The sequence below is a fragment of the Elephas maximus genome, chromosome 25 (assembly GCF_024166365.1).
Source record: "Elephas maximus indicus isolate mEleMax1 chromosome 25, mEleMax1 primary haplotype, whole genome shotgun sequence".
Classification (NCBI taxonomy): domain Eukaryota; kingdom Metazoa; phylum Chordata; class Mammalia; order Proboscidea; family Elephantidae; genus Elephas; species Elephas maximus.
In genome coordinates this window covers 4,294,195-4,318,459 of record NC_064843.1, presented here as the reverse complement: position 1 = coordinate 4,318,459, position 24,265 = coordinate 4,294,195, and the positions used below count along the sequence as shown (strand labels likewise).

General features: G+C 49.5%; 1 protein-coding gene across 2 annotated transcripts in view; it reads right to left on the bottom strand.

The window, feature by feature from the left end:
- The window catches only part of ZBTB46 (zinc finger and BTB domain containing 46), a 53,191-nt gene that overhangs the window by 7,477 nt on the left and 21,449 nt on the right, over positions 1-24,265 (bottom strand). For both annotated transcript variants that reach the window (XM_049869090.1, XM_049869091.1), the window contains exons 2-3: positions 23,253-24,221; positions 14,378-14,662 (exon numbers count right to left, since the gene is read on the bottom strand). In XM_049869090.1, coding sequence (XP_049725047.1) covers positions 14,378-14,662; positions 23,253-24,189 — 1,222 coding nt within the window. In that variant the 5' untranslated portion in view covers positions 24,190-24,221. The remainder of the gene's footprint in view (positions 1-14,377; positions 14,663-23,252; positions 24,222-24,265) is intronic.

The following is a 24,265-nucleotide window of genomic DNA, read 5'->3' as shown; positions in this document are numbered from 1 at the left end:
CTTCTCTCCATGTTCACACAGGGTTTGTGGGCCCAAGGAGGCCCCTCTGCAGCCTCACAGGGGGCCCCATCTCGGGTCAGGATGCAACCTCAGCCCCACCAATAAGGCAGTGTGGCCTGGGCTCCGAGGCAGCTCATTCCCGCAGCTCATCAAGGCGGTGGTCTGTTGGGTCTTGTGGGACGAAGCTCAGCCAAGCAGCCCCCTCTCTGCTCAGCACCTGATGCCACAGTTACCCCTTGGGCCCGAGACCACAGATCCAGACATTTCCATGGCCAGTCGTCTCAGTTTCTGCCAGAACAGCCAGGAGCTACTCGATCCACACTCCGCACGGCTGCCCATCCTTCCTGTGTGGTGTGCAGCCAGTTGCAGATGCCTGCCTTATAGTCTGTATCTGAGACTCGGCTTTATGGCAAGCCCTGGCACTATCCCTTGTCCTGGGTACACAGGACACCCACAAGCATGTCACCAGCCCCCAAACCCAGAGAATCACTGAGGGTCCAGGCCAGGCAGGCAGCTGGAGTGAATGGTGGCAAGACGCCAGATCGTTGGCCACGTGCACTCATGACCCATTCAGACCTCGTGGCTTCCCTGAGCCCTCAGACATCTGCCATGTGGCTGTACATGTCACACTTCGTGACAGATTAGATGACCTCCCCAACAGCAAAGGCCACCACGTAAACAGGCCCAGAGACACCAGGGACGCTGGCGCCATCCAAGGCCCTGGGCCTTCATAATCCAGGTTCTCCCTGCCTGGTGGCACTGGTGTCTCCAGGGGGTGGGTCCAGGAGCCTGGCCTCAAGAATCTGCAAGATCTGCCCAGCCCCCAGCCCCAGTCTGCCAGTCAGGCCTCGGGCAGCCGCCGGCCCCACCGAGAGCATCAGACACTGGACAGCGAAGGCCACACTGGGGATCAGCCCCAGGAGGCACCAGGTCCTCACACAGCATGGGTCCCTGAGTCTGCAGCCCCTACCACACCTGGGGAAGGCAAGCACACACTTTCCACCACTCCTTGAGAAATGTTGTGTTTTCTCTCAAGACCTGGTGTCACAGGCACCACACTCCTGATGATGCATCTCCTGAAGGGCTGGCTGCCTGCTCTCACCGTCCCGTTTCTTCGTCAATAAAGGGCTTCCTGTCCCCAACGGAACAGAGAATAGAGCTCACAAGTTGTGCCTAGTTTAAACCCTTCCATGAGAGGGGAAGGGTCCCTCATACCCGAACGGGCTTCTAGTGTGTGCTCACACATGTGTGACCTGTGGCAGGAGCTGGGACAAGGGCCTGTGAAGAGTGCAGATGGAATGATGCAGAGAACTGGGAAGTACATGAACGCATGCAGGGGAGATGACAAACCACCTGTATTCCACCCTGCAAGGACAGCCACAGTTAACGGTTTAACATCTGTCTTTTGAGTCTTTATGCATAAGCATAAAATTCTATTTAAAAAGCTGGAATGGTAAGATACATTACTATCGTATCGACATCCTCACGGTATATTGTAATCATCTTTCAATGCCACAGTTTTAAATAACTGGTTTTAAATAGATCCTACTATTGTTCCCATGTTTCATCCTCATGAATAAAGCTTTCACGAAGGTTCCCACAAATGGATCTCTGCAACATCTGATTACTTCCTGCAGACACACTGGGAGATCACTGCCCTCTCCATCAGCCGTCCCATCTGCCAGCCTTCATCATCCACCTGCCAGCCTTCATCATCCACCTGCTCACCCGCCTGAGGGCTGCAGTGCAGAAGGGCCTGCTGAGCCCACGTGTGCCGCCCTCGGAACCTGTGAGTCCAGGCAACGTTCCCATCAGCGATGGAGCAAACACAGACTCTGGGTGGCAGCGAGTTTGCAATCCGCTGCCCAGCAGCTCCTCCGCCAGAGAGGAACCAGGCTTCCCAAGGACCACAAAGAGAGAGGCAAAATGCCACAGGTAGCGGCCAGGCAACTCCGCAGACAGGCCAGCACCCCACCACGTCCAAAAGGTGGGTCCCGCTGATGACACCCAGTGTCCGCTGTGTCTGCTTCTCTTGTCAAACTGCCGAGTGTCCCTGCAGATACGGCAGGGAAACCCAAGGGTGCACAGCGCCAGGCACGAACGGACAGGGCCACACCCAGACAGCTGCGGGTCACAGGAGCACAAGCATGATAAGCAATGTTTGTCTGTCTGTCTTTCCACCCACATGTCACACCAGAGCTGGCACGTTCCCTTTCAGCCTCTTCTTCCTCTGAGAACCCACAACTCTGCCCTTGACATCACCCCTCCTCCCCTGCCACGCCTCCCCCAGGACACTGCTTGCAACCTGAGAGGCCATTTCCTGCTGTCACTCCTGGCAGGACAAGGACCACCCCCCCCCACCCGCCAGGAGGGAAAAGGGCGTGTTTTTACGTTACTTAAGTTGCTTTTCTGAGGACGCATTCAGTTTCTCCTCTGCTTCTATAAATGTGAAAATTAAAATTTTGAATTATCATATATTTTAGTCTCCTGTATTTAATTTTGATTGGGTATTTAATAATTCAGACCTACATGTTAAATCAGTATCACTTATCCATGTAGAGAAATGTGGTGTTTTTTCCCTAAAAACAAAATTTAGGATGTAGAGACACATGACCATGAATCTTTGAAGTAAAACCCTGCTCCCTCAAAATCGGGACAAGGGACAGCTGGCCTCCCCTTGGGCTTGACACATTGTGTTTTCTTGGTATGCAGGCTTCCCAGGCCCTAACAAAGTACGATAGATGCGGGGTGAGGGGGAGGGAGCGGGAGGCTTGCAACAACCCTTTTACTCTCTCACAGCCTGGAGGCCAGAAGTGCAAAATCAGGGGCCTTTCCCAGCTCCTGGCCGCCCCAGGCATTCCTGGGATTGTGGCAGCATCACTCCAGTTTCTGCTCTGTCCGCACGTGGTGGCCCCTCTGTCTCAAATCTCCCTCTTCCCTCTCATGAAGGATACCTGTCATTGGACTTAGGGCCACCTGGATGATCCAGGACAATCTAACTCAAAATCATCAAACTACATCTGCAAAGACTGTTGTCCAAAGAAGGTCACATTCACAGGTTCCAAGGACTAGGATGTGGACACCCTTTCAGGGGCCACCATCCAGCCCACTGTACTTAACTAACACTACTGTGATCACTGAGGGGGATTTTCCTTGGTTATTATAATTAAAATAATTTCTTGTTGGAAATAACCTAATATCTCCTATAATTTATTTGTGATGTATAGTCTATATATCTCAGAAAACTTAAAGCATCATATAGTCGTGTTTTCATAAACATTAACAAAGCTTTCACAGCCCACACGGTGGAAGAGCGATTGAAATAAACAGAAAAGCACAAATACCAATAATTGAAACAAGCTCTCCACTAATCTGTCCTAAAACCTGAGCCCTTTGCCTGGTCTCCAGCGTTCCCAGGATGAACAAGGCAAGTTTCATAATCGAAGAAGTGGGAAGTCACACGTTGGTATCAGATTATCTAAAATGTAGCATTCAATAAATTTGTCTACAATCTATCCTTCAGCAAAGAACGCCTTCCTCCAGAAACTTGCGAGCCTGAGGAAGGGTGCAGGTCTCCCCACTGCTCCTCCGGCCCCACGCCTGGCGTCTGTGTCTCTTGTCCACAGGCCCTCATGCTCCCTCCATCCCATACAGCCTGGTCCTACGCTATCTTTGTAATCATCGGTATGTTTGAGTCCATTGTTGCAGCTGTTGAGTGGCACCTTCGAGCCCTATATTGGACAATCTTTTGTTGTAATCCATAGGGTTTTCACTGGCTGATTTTTGGAAGTAGATCACCAGGCCTTTATTCCTAGTCTGTCGTAGTCTGGAAGCTCCCCTGAAACCTGTCCACCACAGGTGATGCTGCTGGTATTTGAAATAACGGTAGCATAGCTTCCAGCATCACAGCAACACACAAGCCACCACAGTGCAACAGACTGACAGACAGGTGGTGGTGATTGAGGACAATGAGCACATTTCATTGGTCATTTGTGGACCTTCTTCTGGAAAGCACCTCTTCAAGCCTTTTGCTTACTTAGTAAGTCATCTTTTCCTTATTGATTTGTAGTAGATTTTTTATGCATTCAGAATGAGTTTTCTGCCAGATATATTTATTGCAAATATTTTCTGTGGTCTGTGACTGGCCATTTTACTCTCTTGTGGTGTCTTTTAGTTGCTGCTGTTGCTAGGTGCCGTCGAGACGGTTCTGACTCATAGAGACCTGATGTACAACAGAACGAAAACACTGCCCAGTCCCATGCCATCCTTACAATCGTTGTTATGCTTCAACCTATTGCTGTAGCCACTGTGTCAATCCATCTTGTTGAGGGTCTTCCTCATTTTCACTGACCCTCTACTTTACCAAGCATGATGTCTTTCTCCAGGAATTGGTCCCTCCTGATAACACGTCCAAAGTATGTGAGGCTAAGTCTCGCCATCCTTGCTTCTAAGCAGCATTCTGGCTGTACTTCTTCCAAGACAGATTTGTTCATTCTTCTGGCAATCCATGGTGTATTCAATACTTTTCACCAACACAATTCAAAGGTGTTAATTTTTCTTCAGTCTTCCTTATTCATTGTCCAGCTTTCTCATGCTATATGAGGTAACTGCCTTGGGTCAGGCCCACTTTAGTCTTCAAAGTGACATCTTTGTTTTTTAACACTTTAAAGAGGTCTTTTGCAGCAGATTTGCCCAATGCACACAGCAACCCTATAGGACAGAGTAAAATTGCCTCATAGGGTTTCCTAGGCTGTAATCTTTACAAGAGTAGATTGCCAGGTCTTTTCTCCTGTAGAGTCACTGGTGGGATCGAACCCGATGACCTTTCAGTTAACAGTCAAACTTTTAACCATTGTGCCACCAAAGCCCCGTTTGCTGCTAGTATATAGAAATCCAATCGGCTTTTGTACGTTGACGCTATAGTTTCTATATCCTTTTGGATTTTTATCATTTGCTAATAATAGAAGTCTTACTTGTTCCTTTTAAATCTTTCTCTCTTTTGATTGCCTGACTCACTGCTTAGGATCAGGGCTGGGACTAGGGTGAGAAAAGGGAGGCGCCCAGGGTGCAATATTTAAGGAGGTGTCACTCTCAGGTGTTGACCTGCACCTGCAGGACCCTGCCCCAAGACCCCCAGTCAATGCTGAAAATCAGGGGTGACAGTGAGCAGCCTCATCTTGTTCCCATGCTCAGGGCCAATCAGTTAACACTTTACATTATGCATGATGCTATTATTTTATAGATCCCTATAATCAGATTAAGGATATTTCTTTCTATTTCAATTTGCTGAGTATTTTTCTTTTTTATCATGAATGCTGTTAAACTTTATCAAAAGCTTTTCCTGCACCTGTTGAGGTGATCATAGACTTTTTCTCCTTTATTCTGCTAATCTGGTGAATTACACAAACTGATTTTCAGGTGTTAAGGTACCCTTGAATTCCTGGAATAAACCCACCTGGATTCACTTTGCTGAGATTTACTTAGGAGTTTTGCATCTCTGTTGAGCGACAGAGGCCTCTAATTTTCCTTCCTTGTAATGCCCTTGTTGTGTTGGGCTACACCAGCCATACAAAGCAAGCTTGCGAGCAATCTCTTTTCCAAGCCTCTGGAGGAGTCTGTGCAATGCCGGCATTTTCTTCAATGAATGTTTGGACAAACTCACCAGTGAAGCCACAGACCCTGGAGCTCTCTCTGTGGGACGATTTTAACATGACGAATTTAGCTTCCTCAGGAGATCATAGAACTGTTGAGCTTTTCTCTTTTTCTCTCTGGCTGTTTTTAAGTTGTTTTTTGTTTGTTTGTTTGTTTTGTTTTCAACAATTTGATTATTATGTACCTAGGTGTTGTTTTAGGAGCCCTGGTGGTGCAGTGGTTAAGAACCTGGCTCCTATCCAAAAGGTCGACAGTTTGAATTCACCAGCCGCTCCTTGGAAACCCTGTGGGGCAGTTCTGCTCTGTCCTATAGGGTTGCTATGAGTCGGAATCGACTTGATGGCAATGGGTTTGATTTTGATTTGGTTGGGTATTGTTTTATTGTTATTATTGGTTTTCTTTTTTGTTTGGTTTTCAACCTGCTTTGGGTTGACTGCGCTTCTTGGATCTTTGGATTGATGCCCTTCATCCATTTTGGAAAATTCTCAGCTATTGTCTCTTCCAGAATTGCTTCTGTTTCCTTTTCTCTCCCCTCTCCTTCTGAGACTCCAATTACACATATACGAAACATTTTCACTGTGTCTAGGCTGCTATTAAGTTGAATTTTCATTTTCAGATGCTGTATTTTCAGTTTTAGAATGTCCACTTGAGTTCTTTATTGAGTCCACTTCTCTATTGAAATTATCCATTTTCTAATCTATCTTGTCCACCATTTCCTGTTTTCTGGAATATGTTAATTATTGATATCTTCAAGTCCTTTTCTGGTAACTGCAATATCTGTTCCCTCCCCCCTTGATTTCAGTCATTTCATTCTGTTTTTAGCACACATTGTAACTTTTCTAGTAGGTGCTACATGGCGAATGAAATAGCATAGACATTCCAGAAGATGTCAAATTTCTCCAAAGGTTGTTATGGTTTTGATTTTTGTCAGTGTTGTTGTTTGTGCTTGTTTCTGGAGAACAGATACCAGAGGATTGCCTTGGTCCTGGGGGGGCTTTGTTTTATTAGGGCTGCTCTAATTCAGTTTTGCTTTTATTCCCTGTGGAGACCTCTGCCCTGTGCTATAGCTCCCGGGGCCGTTTCCAGCTGGGATTCCTGGAATGTATGTGTGCAGCTCAGATCTTGAGGGGGATCTGCATGCAGACTTTGGGCCTCCCTCTCTGTGGCTTCTCGCTCCTTCAGATTTTGCCCCTCACGTCCTGAGTATGTTGGCTGCCCTGAACAATAACCTTCATCTTGGCACAGAAACACTGCTGCTTTTTAGTGGGGTTCAGTTCCTGCTCTGATATTTGGAAGATATGCTAGAGAAGATCGGAGGTGGAACGGACCTTGTCCTGTGGGCTTCCCGTTCCCCAGGACCACAGCTCTTCAGGTCCTGTCTGCAGTAATTTTTTCTCTAGGACGTGTGTGCAGTGGTGTGTGTGTGTTTGCGCGCGCGCGCGTCTGGAGAGTAAATTCAATACAAGCTAGGCTAAAACTGTGAGTTAAAAAGTGTTCTCCAGAACAATGGTTTGTTTTTTTTTTAAAAAATAAATCAATTATTTTTTCTTAGCACCTGAGTTATGTGCAATTGTCAAAATGACAATGACTAAGGCTGTACTTTACATTTTAAATTCTATCTAAATTAGTAAATCAATATCCCCTAGTGAATGGAACTCTTCATTTCTACACATGTACACACACACACACACACAAAACACCGGACAGAGATCCAAGTTTGTGAAGCCACCACTCACATTTTGTGAAAATGGCAAATATGCCAAGAAGTCCAAAATGGGTTTGTAGACATGGAGCAAGTTTTGTGGCAGTAAATAGTCCTAAATATAAAGCCAGCCTTTTATTATTGAATCCTGTTTTCAAGAAAGATTAACATTACATACTCGTTTTAAAAAAGCCATCTTTAAAATCAATTCCCGAGTCAAAATATTTCAGTGAAAAACCCAACAAAATATAAGAGATGGAATACCTAAGTGAACCTGCTGAGAATCCCATACGTTGGATGACGGCACTGTTTTGGGGGAAAATGTTAGACACAGAAATGAAATCAGATGTTGTCTGTTCTAAAACACTTCTTACATCCCTTGTTTACCACCACTACAAACAGATTTCTTTGTATTTTCAAATATTAATATAATCCTTCCTCCACAACGCAGGGTCCTTGGTCCCCTACGACACTCCCTCCCTGGGTCCTGCTTCCCACCTGCATTCTGGAAAGCAGCCCCATGAGCAATTGAGGAGCAAGGGCCATGAGGTGGGGACCTCTCCTCCTCAGCGCATCGGCACCGCGTCCCATTAACGCGGGATCTGCACAGAAGTCTCCATGTGAGGCTTCTGCCCATGTTCCTTCTCAATCAGCGTGTTCAGGCTGGACATAGAACGCTTGGGACCTCACAGCTGAAAAATTCCACGGTGACCAACAAAGGAAAGAAAAGCTCCCTTTCTCATAAATGATGTTCAAACTCACAGAGGCACTAGAATCCAACAGGTAGGGCATCTGAAGTTCCTGGCGGTGTAAACGGTGAACAAAGATCAGCTGCTGATGGAAACACTGGCGGTTCTTCCATGGTCCCAGAGGCACCACGGAAGAAAGGCCAGGGGTTCTACTTCCGGAAAACCAGTCACTGAAAACCCTGTGGAGCATAGTCCTACCCTGACTCACATGGGGTCACCATGAGTTGGAATCAACTCGACAGCAACCGGTTAGTAAGCCGTCTACATCTCAGAAGAGCTTATGCCCTCCAGCTGGTTCCCTGATGCAGGGAAGCCCAGCTAGAACGTGAGTAGAGGATGGCTGCAACGTCCGCAGCCTGGCTGAAAATCTGACTTTCCTGTATCGTCAGAAACTCATCCAGTGACCATGAAGACTAGAGCAGTTCTAGCAGACACAGTGGCAGACTGGACAGCAATGGACATGCCCCAACCATGTCAGGGTCAAGGTGGGATGGGCAGGGCAAAGGAGGTCGGGGCTGCCCCCCAGACTGACAGGAAAGGGTCTTCCTATTGGCAACTCCACCCCACCCTCACCTAGACAGCATGTCTCTGGAGGTTCTGGAACTGATACGGGGACACCTACTTCCTTCTTGAGCCCACTGCTGCCTGGAACAAGGTGTGGCCTGCCTGGTGCTGGAGCCCACCCAGTCTATACAACCAGCTCGGACACATGAGCTAACGGCCAGGCCCAGCGTGTCCAGTGAAATGGACAACAGTAAGTACAATGCGTTCCTTCCAGAAGGAACACGGCTTCTGCTCACCCTCAGGCCCACTCATTCCCTGCACACTGGGGGGTGACACACACGATGCACCCGCACTGATCAAAGGCTTCATGGCTGCTTTGTCCTCACATCTGTAGAGAAAGTCACTGGGGGCAGAGTTAAGTGGCTCCATTTCCTGTGGGCCATGGCACACACTTCTACCCACAAGCCAGCAGTCCTCCTTGATCCCAGATACCCCACAACTGGCACATAAAAGCTGAGTTACACTGCCCTTGCTGGCCAGCCATGGAGGATTCAGGAAGTCACCATTTCAGAGGCACACGCCGACCCCAGCCCAGCTCCTTACTGACAGCCCTTATACTGACAGAGCTCTGTGGTCAGGTTCCTCATCTGTCTGATATACTCTGAGCTCACCACCAGCCACTGGGTGTGCATGGGGGTCACTTGGTGTCCATAGAGGGGCACCAGGTGTATGTGTGTGGCTGCCTGGTGCATGAATGGGGGTCTCTCTGAACACTTTGCTGCAGAAGAGACTTGGGAAGGATGTCCATCTGTACACAGGCAAAGGGCACCTGCTCAAGCCTGTCTGCCTTGATACCACGTTAAAGGTGGCTGATGTGTCTTCTGCTACCAAGGTGGACTCTTTTATGTGGCTCCTTTACTAAACTCCAGGACAAAGCTGACAGTGACAGGGACTCTGGGTGAGCCAAAGAAGAAGGCAGGTCATTGAGCTGGCAGCCCAGGCCTGGCAGCAGGTCCAGGTGAGGCTCTACGAGGCCCTTGGTGCCCACGACCTCTACAGAAGCCCACCCAAATAGGGAGAGTTTGCTGCTTGGCCCGTCGCCAGGCAGGAGAAATCTCCATCTACAAAGGAAACAGATAAGTTATGGACCATCAGGATTCATGATGTCGTTAAGCGAGACTGAGAGCACGTGTGATTTGTGGCCCATGGCTCACCTGGGTCATTGTCCAGCTGCTGCGGGGACAGCCCTTACTAGCGTCTGGGAAGAAAGGCGACAGTAAACTCTCAGGGAATAGACACTCAAGAGAAAAGCCAGGGTATCAGCAGAACGCCAGCACCGCCCACCGAAATAACAGTGTTGGAAAGTACTCACAGAGGACAGGTGTTTAATGAATTTTCAAAATCCAAAATATGTGGCCAAGCTCTTTAAAAAAAATTTTTTTTTTCCTTCAGGAAGCACACAAACCTAGCAAACTTTTCTTTATATAAACTACCTCAGTGCCTTTCGAAAAGGGCATCAGAGCTCAGTGGGTCTGTCAGCCCCTCCTGCTGCGCTGGTGGGCGGGAGCAGCCCGTAAGCTGGGGATGAGGGGGCAGAGAGGGGAATGCCTCTGGCTATGACCTTGCCAGCAAAACTGGCTAAAAACCAGACATTGCCGCCCATTTTTGAGAATTACTGTTTTCAGCCCACTGCTCTTTAAATTAAGTCTCTTTATATCAGGAAAAAAATTCCTCAGAAACAAATTCAGAAAAGTGCTCTCCTTTAAGCTAAAAACTAATTTGACTTCACACAGCATTCTGCTTCAAGAGTGAAAGCCAGCAATGTCCTTAACCTGAATGGGCATCCTAGATGACCAGGCATAGGGCGTGTGGAAACAGGTCACCTTGAAGGCCCTCACCCATAACATGACTTTGGCACACGTGGGGTTTTACAGGCACCAGGCAGCTCAGGACTCGTTTATGCTGGCACCACAGGTGAACATTTGTCTGGGCTGCCCTGGGAGGTGTTAGCCACCCTCACATTCTTACCTGGGCTGGGGGAGGTACCTGCCCCCTGGACTCTGCCCCAGTCAGTGATTCACTGGGAGTGGGGGTAGGGGGTGTGTGGGGGAGGTGGCTCCTGGGAAGGAGGGTAGAGGGGCCTGAGTGAGGTACATCTGCTGGGCCATCACCACCATCATGAGTGACTGGGGCTACGCCAGACCTGGGAACACAGGAAACAAATCTCACCCTTGTGCATGAACACCAGCTGGTGGGCCCAGAAAGTTCCAGAAGCACTGTCCTTGATTTCCCAAAGTGAGATGCTGCCAGGTCTTGCTGGAAGCGGTGTCTGGGGCACTTTGCTCCAACCCCAAGTGCCAGGGGTCTCTGCCCATGACTTCTCTGGGGTGGGATTCTCCCAGCCGCAGAACGATTATGAAAGAAGGTTCTAGAACAGACCATTGTAACACATCGAGAGAACACTGAGGACAACACATCTTCAACCTTGAGAAAATGACCTTCTGAAAAGTACTTAAAAATACGTTAACTTTGCTGTTTATCTAAAAGTATAGAACTATTTCCATTAAACATCCTTTTACAGGGAAGTATTAAAATTCCTGAATCCAGCCTAAAGGTCCTTGGTTCATTTTTTAGACCCACAAGGAAATATTCTTTAAACCACAAGCACCACAAGCCACAGAGTTCTCCCCAAAAGCCAGCACAGCTTCCAGGACATTCAGGCCCCACCCCACCCCCCCAACCCCCTCCACCCCACCCCCCGTGGACAAAAGGTCAGCAGGGGGCATGTCCACAGCCCTGCCTGGCAGCTGCCCACACCAGCTTCACCCACAAACATTAGCAGCAGGCTGCCCCACCATTCACGGTTCGTTCTTCTGGGGTTTTCCCTTCCCTTAAAAAGCAAGGGAATTGGCATATTCTTGGCACATTCTTCAGATGAGGTAGGAGAGCACCACCATGACCTAAGGGAAACCGCTCACTCTTTTTAAATAACCACTAGAGACAGGCACATCACAGTACCCAGGGAAAACGCTTTTAGCGTTCTTGGGTTCATCATCACGAATGTCGAAATGTCGAGATCACACATGGTACGCACACCCTCTGCACCCAAAATGGGCTGGCTTGTTTTCTGTAGGCTCACAGAAATCGAACATTACCTTGGCTCTTATGGCATTTTTCTACAGCCAGAGAAGTCAACTATCGTGTCAGGTCCCACATGGGCTAACACGCACACACACACACACACACACACACACACACACAAAGAAAACTCTGTGTCAGGTCCCACAAGGATTTGTGTGCACACACCCACACAAAACTCATAAGATATGGCAATGTTTGAGGAAAAAAAGATGCTCCCCATGATTTCTATCCAGTGAGCAATGACTTTTAATAGGTAGGATGTCAGCCTGCTGCTGAGAATAATCAAAGTGATCAAGAACCGAGTTAAACTGAATCAAAACACGAAGTACAGAAAGTCGTTGTACGGAGAAATCAGCTAAAGATTCGTGATTCAGCAATAAAACCACCATCTGCTGAATTTCGTAGTTAAGCCGATGTTACTAATCCTATGAAAACAAGGGAACTATTTTGTTTTATGGGGAAGGTTCCAGAACCATGCAGAAAGGACCTTGGTGTTTGACCATTCCTATATTGCCTGCATGCTTGATGGCTCTCTTAATTTAAAAGTTCACCGTTTCAATCCACTCTTTTGCAAAACTGACATGAGTGGATCTCGTTCATGTGGCTGCAGAACTTCACATCTTGAGACGACCAGGGAGAGCTGGGTCACTGCTCGGGAACCCAGCACTGGGCATCCCTCACCACAGCGCCACTCTCAGGAGGTCACCCTCTCGTTTCAGAACTATGTACCATGTCTGTGGGGGGTGGGCACCCTACAGATCACAACAATGCAAGGCTCGGCCAGAAAACACTCAACAACCAGCACGTGGGGCCTCAGGTCACGTGACATGGAAGCAAAGCCTCAGAGAGGGCAGCCAGGCCCAGGGCTCCTGGGTCCCCAAATCACACAAGGAAGGGGCACAACCTCCACAAGACGAGACTCTCCACAGACACTGTGTGGGGGTGCAAGATGGCCTCTGGTTTTACCTGAGTGGAAGGTCTGGCAGCCTTTCACCTGAAGGAAATCCCAGGCCAAAGGTGAGAAGTGGGCAGGGTGATGAACTGAGCCTCCCAGCTGCCCCCCACAGCCCACCCACCAAGCTCACGGTGCAGCAAGGCTCTGCAACTCCCAGAAGGTATTTATAGGAAATGAACAGGCAGATCCTTATGAGAATAGTGGAAGGAACATTTAGAACATCAAAACAAGGAGATGAAAACGTAATAGAGATAAAGAAATACCAAGACCCACCAGATGACTTTACCTGGAGTCAGTCACAGACATACTAAAAATGGGCCTGAAGGAATTTCACATAGAGCTTTCACCTGCATCTAAAGGGTGCAGAGGCACATGGTGGCCAAGTCCACGCTGTGCTCCAGAACACACCCAGAGAGCATGTGCAGAAGCTGCGCAAACCCCAGGGTTTTCTCAGTACGGAGCATAAACTCACGCACATGGCCTGTGCTGTGGTCCACATTTTACAAAAAATACGTTGTAATTCAAACAACTGTGTAAGTGACGCTATCCACATTTTTCAGATGTGGAAAATGAGGCCTAAAGAGGTTTTAAAATCTTGCCAACCCCAACGCCAAATAGCTGGTAAATGTCGTGAGACACTGGGCCAGGTCTGACCACAGCTGCCTGACCAGACACTGGCCAAGGCACTTAGTTGAGTCACAAGAATAAAGAGAACAGAGACTGGCTTTCCATGCTTTGTCTTTATTGGCCACTGGCAGGGTTCATTACTCTGTAGGCCAACCCCAAACTCAGAACATTTCAGTGTTCATGGAAACAAAGTTGCAAAGACATTGTTTTCAAATAGGATTCTTCTACTTCTCACTCAGAGGCACTGGGATGACAGCTCCTACACCAGCCCCTCCAGCAGGAATCCACGGGTTTCCGCCACCTGCTCTCAGCCTCCCATTTCGGGGCATGCCCTCCCACCACACTGACCACTGACTAAATATGAGCCCTTCCCAGGATGGCAGAGACAAGGACCCCTCCCGTTGGCTGTCCATCCCCACATGTCCCCGCATGGACCCTCAGGGCCCTGTGACAAGGGGAGGCAACCCTCCCTGGGGCTGGAGCAGTGGGTACCCATGCTACCCAGTCACAGGAGGGTGTCTGCGCAACTCTTGGGGCAGCCTTGTGCCAGTAGCAGGTCTCGGGGTCGCCCCTGCTCAGTGGGCCCATCACTGCTCCTGGGCAGCTGGTGCTCCACTGGGGACAACCGTGCTCTGAAGACAATGTCCTGCCCCTCAATGGGACCAGTGCAGCCAGAATTCTCTGGAGAACAAGAAGCATCCCTGCTCTCACTCTGCAGCATCCCTCCCCGCTCCCGCCCTCAGAGTAGCCAGCAGGGGGCGCCCTGGCTCTGACCCCAAAGGCCCTTGGCTGCCCTGACACCCATGCAGCACCTTGGTCCTCTCTTGGAGCCAGCCCTGTGGGCAGCTGCACCACAGCCTTCCATGATCTGAGGGTCAGCCAGCTGACCATGCTACCCCACTTCCGGGAGAACCTGGGAAGGTTCAGAGGTGCCTCTACCACAGTGGATCCTGAACGTTGCCTCCCACTACTTGTGGTCTTAGGATCAGCTGCCTCCCTCAACAATCAAAACCAGAACAGCCACCAGACCAGGGAGCTGGGACTTACGCGAGAGGGAGTGGGTGCCCTTGGGCAGGTACTCGAACAGCAGGGAGCTGTCGTCACCCAGCACGTCCGCCTTGAGGGACAGCAGGCTGTTCTTGCTCACGAGTGCCGCCCGCAGGTTGGCCACAGCTGCGGCCTGGTGCAGCGCCTCGTCCTTCTCCGGGGTAAGGGTCGCACCCAGGTAGTTGGCCTCGCCACCCAGCAGGCTCTCGTCGGCGTGTGCGAACAGCTCAGCCCTCTCCCCACGGCTGTCCGAGCTGCTGGCTTCAGTCAGGGTCAGATCAGCATCTGGAGGACACAGAACACTCAGGTCACCTCAAGACGTTCAAGAAATGCAGCAAACTCAGAAGAAGCCAGGAAGTGGGTGCCCTGGCCCCAAGCAGCTTGTTTGCCAGCAACAGGACCCAACTCTGCCTGCTTTGCTTTGGTGCACCTGCCCAGGGTGATTCAGGCAACCGGGATCCCCAGGCCCGCCAAGCTCCATGACAGCGGCCAAGTCACAGCAACAGTCTCAGGTGGGAGCGTGACTCAATCAAGAAGTGAAAAGACAGACAAGCTGCAGAATGGGGGGAAATATTCGCAAATCATACACCTGATAAGGGACTTGTATTCACAATAGGTGAAGAATTCTTATAACTCAATAAGAAGACAACAAATAACCCGATTAAAAAAAGACCAAAGGACTTGAATAGACATTTCTCCTCGGAAGACACGATGGCCCATGAGCTCATGAAAAGATGCTCAATGTCATTTGCCATCAGGGTACTACAAATCAAAACCACCATGAGACACCACTCTACCCCCTGTGGTGTCCACTCTGGGCTTGGCGACATCCTGGCCCCCACAGCCCACGTGTACAGCTCTACCATCTACAAGACAAAAAGAACTGTGAGCCAACAGTGGATCCAGGCAGCCATGTGGTTTGCACAGTGGTCTGGGTAGCGCATAGTAAGTAGGATTTCAATGAGTAAATGCAGGGTGAGTGCTGGATGGAAGCCCTGTCTGGCCAACACTGTGGTGAGAACCAGGCGAGGCAGGAATCCTCATGTGAGTTGAGGAACAGAACATTGATGTGGTCCCAGCATCTCCCAAAGGACACTTAGTAACAACAAAGGGGAAACTGTACCTCACACTGGAGAAATAATGCCATTGGGGCCCCACCACCAGCAACAGGACACACTGACCCAGGAGGACATGAGATCCTCCTGAGCCCTCGCCCCAAATGCAGAACCTGGTCCTGATCAGGGGGAAGTATCACCAGACCCAAACTGGGACACTTCACAAAGTCACCGCAGCCCTCCTCACAAACATCAGCTGTGGAGGCCATAGGATGCAGAGGACTGCCCAGGTGGGAGGAAGTCAAGGAAATGTGAAGACAAAGGAGGGACACAGGGTGGACAAGCCCACAGCCACAGCACCTGAACGGTCACTCCTGATTTGATCTTTGCGGTCACCTCAAAGAAAGTCCTTGCGCAGAGCACACATTAAAGTCAGGCCTACAAGTTACTCTCAAACGTTGCAGAAAAACAGATGGATATAAATGAATGTGCGTGTTGGACAGAACACAAATAAGGCACATGTGGTGAAATGCTAACATTTGGAGAAGGTGGGTGAAAGGCAAAGGAAATTCTCTGTGGCATCTTTGTGACTTTAAGGAAAAAGAAGGTACAACTGTCTCCCTCTGCCTTTCTCTGCAAACCCCACGGTCCAGACCTACAGGCTCACGTGGCGCCACACAGCAGAATTCACCACACCTGTAGTCCCAGACTCCAGTGGACCGAGAGAGTGGAATCCACTCGGTCTGACTTCTAAAGCACTGCTGGTCATGCTTACCACAACTATTGTGGCAAATTATTTATCCACAGGTGCGCAGGAAGACCAGAGAAGTGCTACTTCCTACCAAGATAAAATGCTGCATGCTGAGGGCATCAGATCAGAAATGACTGGTCCTTGGGCAGAGAACGATGGCTTTTCCCTTCTATAAGTAGTACATTATAACATTTTGAAAGTTTTGCTTACTTAAAATCTTCAGCCAGAAAGTCGAAAAGCAAAGTAAAGAATTTTTACAGACAGGGCTAGACTGTCCAGTGTTGGTTGCAAGGTTGGATATGAACAGATTATGGAAGTAGACACTACTGCCCCAGGAAAGAAAACTTCAGAGGTGTGAGAAAGGTGCTCCAGGGCACAGGAGCAGAGACAGTTTAGTGGGAACATGGCTGTCGCGGGGGGGGTGGCGGGGGGGAGTAAAACGAACTTCAAGGTCCAGGATAGAACCACCACACAACCACGTGTGTACAGGTGGGCAAGTACAACCTTGTCTAGTGCAGGCATTCAGTCTCCTAAAGACACCCCTGTTATGCCCCCCAAAAAGGATGTGTTGAAGTCCTAACCTCTGTTCCTGTGACTGGACCTTGTTTGGAAACAGGGTCTTTGAGGATGTCGCTAGGCAGCAGGAGGACATATCAGGATAGTGTGGGTCCTAATCCAACCTGAGTGATATCCTTACAAAAAGAGGAGACACAGAGAGAGACAGACAGACAGACAGAGAGACACAGAGGGAAGGCAGCCATATGAAGATGGAGGCAGAGACTGGAGTGATGCTGCCAAAAGCCAAGGAGCACGTGGAGCCACCAGAAGCTGAGAGAGACAAGAAAGCGTCTTCCCCTAGAGCCTTCAGGGAGAACATGGCTCTGCTGACACCCTGAATTCAGACTCCCAGCCTCCAGAATTGTGAGATAATGATCATCTTCCCTAGTCAGCCACCCAGTCTGTGGTACGTTGTTATGGCAGCCCTGTGTTGAACTGTAATTGTGTAAGATGTCACCACTGGGGGAAACATGGCAAAGGGTACATGGGAGCTCTCTGTATTCTTTCTCACAACTGGCGTGAATCTACGATGACCTCAAAATGATAAAGTTGAATAAAATAAGGCAGATGCAAAAGAGCACATACTGAAAACTGTCTGCCTGGAGCTCTGTACTCTTTTACGAACTGTCTGTATGGGACGAAATGGACAACAGCAACTCGAAAGATTAGACAGGAGCCTTAGGGGCAGTAAGTTTGTTAATGAAGGAGGAACAACAACTCAGAAAAGGAGGGTAAGAATAGTCGCACAACTCGAAGAATGTAATCAATGTCACTAAATTGTACTTATAGAAACTATGTTAGATTGGTGTACGTTTTGCTGTGTATATTCTCAACAAAGACAAAATAAATAAAATTTAGAAAAAATAAATATTAAGTGAAAAAAAAAGCAAGGTCTATAGAACATCATTAGAAAAAAAGAGCACATATGGTAGGTACCATTTACTGGGAGTTCTAAGTCAGAGGTGGTTGCCCCTGGGGTATGGGGGCTGACTGAGAAAGGGACAAGGACTAGTCCAGGATGATGGAAATGCTCTCGGTCACAATTACAGCAGCGTATAATTTGTTAAAACACATCAAACTCACCCGAGTGGTTACAATTCAAGAGACAGGGAGCACACAAAGCCAGTGGGGCGTGGAGCAACCGGAAAGCTTACCACACAGCATAGTGCGGATGTAAAAAGGTACAACCTTTGGAAGAAAATCTAATAGCTTGTTAAAAAAACAAACATATCCTTTCCCTATGACCCAGCGATGCCACTCCTAGATATTTACTCAAGAGAAATGAAAACACGTGTCCACAAAATAAACTTCGGAACAATGCTCAATTATTATTTATCATAATAGCCCAAAACTAGAACCAGCCCAGATGTCCATCAACAAGAGATGGGTAAACCCACGGCGGTACGCTCACTCAACGGGAATCGACTCCACAATAAAACAGGTACAAGCTACAGAGAGATGCAGTAACACAGTTCAACCTCAAACACCCTGGGGTGAAGGAAAGAAGTCTTACACAGGACAGGACGGGCTGCGTGACTTCATGGAGATGAGGTTCTAAGCAGGCAAAATTGGCCCATGATGGAAAACACCAGAATAGTGGTTGTCTCTGGGGCCCTGGGGACAGGGACTGGCCAGCAAGGGACATGAAGAACCTCCTGGGGGGAATGTCCTAGATCTTGATAGGCGTTTGGGTTACGCAGGAGCATTCATTTATCAAAAACTATCAAAAGGTACTGTGGTGAGATGAGTTCCTTTATGTGGCCTTTTGCCTTGGTGCTTTGAAAAAACAGCTGGTGACATTTTTCCCCTAAGCTTTGAGGAGTTACCTTTGCCCTAGTTTTCTACCCCAGAGGGTTTGTTACATTCCCTGGGTAAGCTGTAAACGACTTGGTTTAATACTTTTTGTATGGCCCTGCGCTGCAGTCTGCTGTGTGATCGGTACATACCTTGCAGGGATTGGTCAATACACTATGCAAATGAAGTGACTATAGCCTACTATGCAAATACAGTGTCTGTGGCCTAATGAGAGGGGATTGGTCAGTTTGTGGCCCCCACTGGGAAGGCCATGCCTTGAAATTGACAAGGAGTTTATGTATATACACAGTCAACCCACAAGGTTTTTCAGACAGGAAGCAGACAGAAGTAGAAGGAAGAAAGAAGCAGAGAGGGAAGAGGCAAGGAACCTCCTAAACGAGCCATAACACAGGTCAAGGGCTGTACCACTGAAGACAGGGACAGGCCCAGAAGGAGCCCTGTGGCAGAGTTGGTGGTGACAGCAGGAAGGCCGACGGCAGAGAGGCCTACCTAACCTCAGGGGACAAAGACAGAGGCTGTCCTCCAAGGGCCGAGAGAAGCCTGTCCTTAGGGGACTGAGAGGAGCTGAGAGAGCTGTCCTGCACTGAAGAAGGTAGTCTTTGTCTCGATGCTTCCTGATCCTGACCCTGAGTTGTACCCTGTTACTTCCTTAATAAACTACTTAACTGTAAGTATAGTCTATGAGCTCTGTGTGGCCACAGCAACACATTACTGAACCCAGAAAGCAGTCAGAGAGTACCGTGGGAGGGTCAGCTGGTGTCAGAATTGGTGAACAGTTTGGAGTGGGGGTATGTCTGATCTCCACCTTGTGGGAATCAGTTTTGAGCTGATCCTGGTCGTTATCCCCCCTCGAGTTAGGCAGGTTCTGCTGCTGCTGCTACCACCCCGTTTTACATTGAAGATTTGTTCATTTCGTGGTACGTAAATTCCACCTAAGAAACCGTAAGCAAATATTGACTTCTAAATAATGATTTACTTTATGAAGTTTTTTAGAGTAAAATGAACTGGCATCTGCGACTTACTTTAAAATATACTGAAAAAAAAAAAGATGGATTTTGGGATGACTAGATAAAGAAGCCCTGGTGGCACAGTGGTTAAGAGCTCAGCTGGTAACCAAAAGGTCGGCAGTTCGAATCCACCAGCCGCTCCTTGGAAGCCCTATCCTATACTCTACCCTATAGGGTCACTGTGAGTCAGAATTGACTCGACGGCAGTGTTTTTGTTTTGTTTTGTTTTTAGATGGATAGGTGGATAAATATGTAACAAGCAAATACAGGAAATGTTAACAATTGAGGAATCTGGAGGTGGGCATATGCCCCCTTTTCAACTTTTTTCTAAGTGACTATTTCCTCCATAAAATGTTGGGGGGACAATTACCCAAACAGCACCTTTGACATCTGGGAAGTTAACTGTAGGTATGTGTGATGGATTGAACTGTGTCCCCCCAAAACATCTGCCAACTCAGCTGGGCCATGAGTCCCAGTATTGTGTGACTGTCCACCATTTTATGTGATTTCCCTATGTGTTGTAAATCCTATCACTATGATGAAATGAGATGGATTAGTGGAAGTTATATTGATGAGATCTACAAGATTAGATAGTGTCTTAAGCCAATCTCTTTGAAATATAAAAGAGAGAAGTGAGCAATGAGACCGGGGGACCTCATACCACCAAAAAAGCAGCACCGGGAGCAGAGCTTGTCCTTTAGACCTGAGGTTCCTGCACTGAGATGCTCCCAGGCCAAGGGAAGATTGATGACAAGGACCTTCCTCCAGAGCTGACACAGAGAGAAAGCCTTCCCCTGGAGTTGGCAGCCTGAATTTGGACTTCTAGCCTACTGGGCTGTGAGAGAATAAACTTCTGTTTGTTAAAGCCATCCACTTGAGGTATTTCTGTTAAAGCAGCACTAGATGACTAAGACAGGACGCTATATCTAAAACATTTTAAGAGAAGAGCAGCAATTTTCACAAAAAAAAAAACCTCCCAATTATATGTATACTCCAGGTAGTTGACTGATAACAGCCCCCAAAATGTCTGTGTCCTCATTCCTGGAACTGGACTCTGCAGGTGGAATTACATTCATGATCTGAGATGGGAGATGGTCCTGGATTACCTGGGTGGTCCCAGTGTAACCACAGGCTCCTAGAAATGAGAGGGAGGAGCAGAATCAGAGTCGGAGGAAGGAGACAGTGCAGGAAGCCCAGCAGAGGCACTGGCCACAGCCCTTTTTGCTCACCGGGCTCCAGCCTGGATCTCCGGAAGGGAAGAATTCCACCGCTTCACCACCACCACTGGCCCCTACGACCAACTGTGTACACAACAAATGTGCACATTTTAATGCTATTTCCCATGAACTATCACACAAATGAACTGCCTTCTACAGCTTAGAAGTAAATTCCAGTGGAAGCTGCCTCTTGGAAGCTAGAATGTGTTTGGCGTTTTGTTTGGAAAATCAGTCTTAAAAACTAACAGGCCCAGAGTCACCACCTGCCGGGGGGTGGGGTGGGGGGAGGGTACAAAGGGATGGAGTGAGCAGCTGACCCCTTGCTGCAGGGTTTGGGGTCCACATGGCCAGCAAGGGCCCTGGATGGTCAGCGGTGCCTGACTGCCACCTTCCTCCAGAAGAGGCTTTTTTTTTCTCTCCTGTAAATAGGATACAAATAAAAAATTCTCCTCTCTAAGATGTAATAGACCTTCAATGACAACCAACCTCCACCGGTGACCGTGGTCCACACTGCCACACCCATGCCCCGCTGGCCAGGGCAGAGTGAAGACTGGGCTGCGGCCACTGTCAGATGCGAGCCCACAGCCTTGGTCCTTTTCTTAGCAACTCAAACTCATCTCACAGAAGCTTCCACAGTTGCCTTGGAAACCCAAAGGATTTAAGACTTTAACGAAGTGCACGGCTTAAATCACTTGTTTGATTCTAAAAACACCGTCTGCTCGATGACTGCATTTCACCATTGAACTCGCCAGCTCCGGAGCCACTATTTCTTTACAGATTAACCAACCCTCAGGAGACGGATGTGAAGATGCCCGAGCTACACAGCTCCAGCATGGTGACCACTGGATGATGTAATGGGCACACGTGGCAAATTGTCCCCTGACATGCAAGAGAAGGCGTCTCTCCCTGCCAACAGGCCCCCTCATCCCCCCTGTGCACGGTGGGACATTCCACACTGAAGGGCTCAGTCTAAAGTCATTCAGCCATGTTACTGCTGCCTTTCAGGTTTTAATCAGAGATGGTCACCGTCCCTCGCCTAACACCTGTGCGCTCCCCTCACAGATACCTGTGCACTCCCCTACAGATACCTGTGCACCTCCCTCATGCAGACACACCTGTGCACTCCCCTCAAGACAAACCTGTGCACTCCTCTCACAGACACACCTGAGAACCTCCCCTCACAGACACACCTGTGCACTCTCCTCACAAACACACCTGTACACTCTTACAGACACACCTGAAACCTCCCCTCAGACACACCTGTGCACTCTCCTCAGACACACCTGAGAGCTTCCCTTCACACACACCTGTGCACTCTCCTCACAGACACCTCTGCACTCCCCTCACAGACACACCTGTGCACTTTCCTCACAGACACCTGTGCACTCCCCTCGCAGACACACCTATGCAAATATCTATTTATTATTTACCAGTCTGGGAGGCAGAGGCAAAAGTGTCGTTCAAAGAGTGTGAGGACAAGCTTCAGGTGGAGCCAACAGCCACCCCGGGAACTGGTCCAGTGAGTTGTACGGGGTCTGAGGGGTCCGCACGAAGGCCCCACCAAGTGCAGTGCCTCCAGGAAAAAAGCATGGTGTCTCTTAGCCTGAACCACTAGAACCTGCTCTATCAGTAAACACAGAGGACTCAGGATACCCAGGAATCACAGGGCACCCATGGCCTCAGCTCCTCAAATCAGTCCCAGCCGAGGCAAGGCAGTCACACGTCATGTGACAGTTTTGTCAACACATCGCTGGGACAATGACCAAGAGGCAAAAGCTGGTGGTGGATAATCAGGCGGGAGGGCCACATGCTAGTGACAGGCCCCTCCTCCCTGCCTTCCGTCACTTCCTTTAATATTTCCTAAATATTAGCTTTTAAATTTTTAATTTTTAAATCTGTTAAAATTAAGTTACCAAACTCTGTGCTTATGAAAGGTTCTCAGATGCAAAGCAAATGTTACATCAGACCCCCCAGGCCCCAACCTACCCCTGCTGCCTACCCAGTCTTGCTCGTTCCTCAGCTCCCCCACCCCAGCCCCTCTCACTCCCACCCTTATACCCTCCCCCCAATCTGGACCCCCTCACCTCCTCACCCTCCCCCCATACCCTCCCTCACCCCCCACCCTCACCATCCTCATCCCAATCCCCCTTGCCCTCTCCCACTGCCCCCTACAGGACTGCAGAAGCTCTTTCTGGGTGCCATCCACTCTCCCTCTCCAGAACCCTGGCCTCAAGGAGGCCTCACCTGGCGACCCGTGTGGTTGGTGCCGTGGGTGCTATCTTGGGGAATGGCCGGGAGCCGCCCGTGCCTCTGGATGGCATCATCCTGAGTTCACACCACCTCACTGGGAAAGAGGCTCCCAGTGTGAGCAGAAAACATGCTGTCCCACCCACAGAGCAAGCAGCTGGGAGGCCACCAACAGGCACACCTCAGCCAGCAGCACCCGCCCACTGCAGCCAGCAAAAGGCTTACTTGCATCACGGCTGCTGAACGGCCAGCCCGAGGTTGGCAAGAAGGATGGCACTGGTGAGCCAGCCCTGCTGTCGGCCTCCACCTGCTGTGTGATATGACGGACGGTCTCCTTGTTCTTCCGGTTCTTCCTGCGGCCAGTGGGCTGCCAGCTGTCCCCGCCGCCCTGCTCTGAGAAGGCGCCCTGCAGCACATTGTCCTTGCCCAAGGGCAGCTCGCTCCCTTCATAATGAGACGGTGATACCTGCTCCTCCTTGACCCGCAAAGGCGTATAGCCCATGTCCCCAGGCCACAATGGCGGCGTGGACACGTCGTCCTGGCCATCGGCCCTCGGTTCTGGGTCCTCTTTCCCATAGCTGCTCCCACCTTCATGGCAGCTGGCGATGGCCGAGTCCCCTGAGGAGTTGGCAGGACTCGTGCGCCGTGCCAGCCACGGGGAGATGCTCCTGCCGGCCATCACTGCAGAGATGAGCGCGTCAGCGCCGCTGCTGGAGGGCGCGCCAACCTCGAAGTCGACGAGCTCATCAGAGGCATCGGCCTTGATGCTGATGTCCAGTGCCGCCTTGATGAAGTCGTGGCATGCCTGCACGATGTCCGTCATCTGCAGGAAGCTGGCAGCAGACATGACCTCAATGACGTTCCTGCTGGTCAGTGCCAGGTGGGCTGAGTACATGAAGTCAATGATGGCCTTGAAGCCCTGGGCCGTGACGATATCTAGGTGGGTGACCGTGGCCTGGTCAGACGTCTTCTGTACCTGGCAGTAGAGCGTCTTGAAGTAGCGGCTACTCCCGAGAAGCACGTTCTTGTGTGCCTTGAAGACCTTGCCCTCGACGACGACACAGACGTCGCACAGGATGCCGTGGTGCCTCTGCTCATTGAGCTCACGCAGCAGGTGCCGGTAGTGGGATGCGATCTCCATGTCTTCCTTCTGGTTGTTCATCGGGACACCAGGGACCTCCACTCCTACAGACTCTGTGGGGCAAAAAACAAAGAATTACCCACAAGTCTGGGGCTGC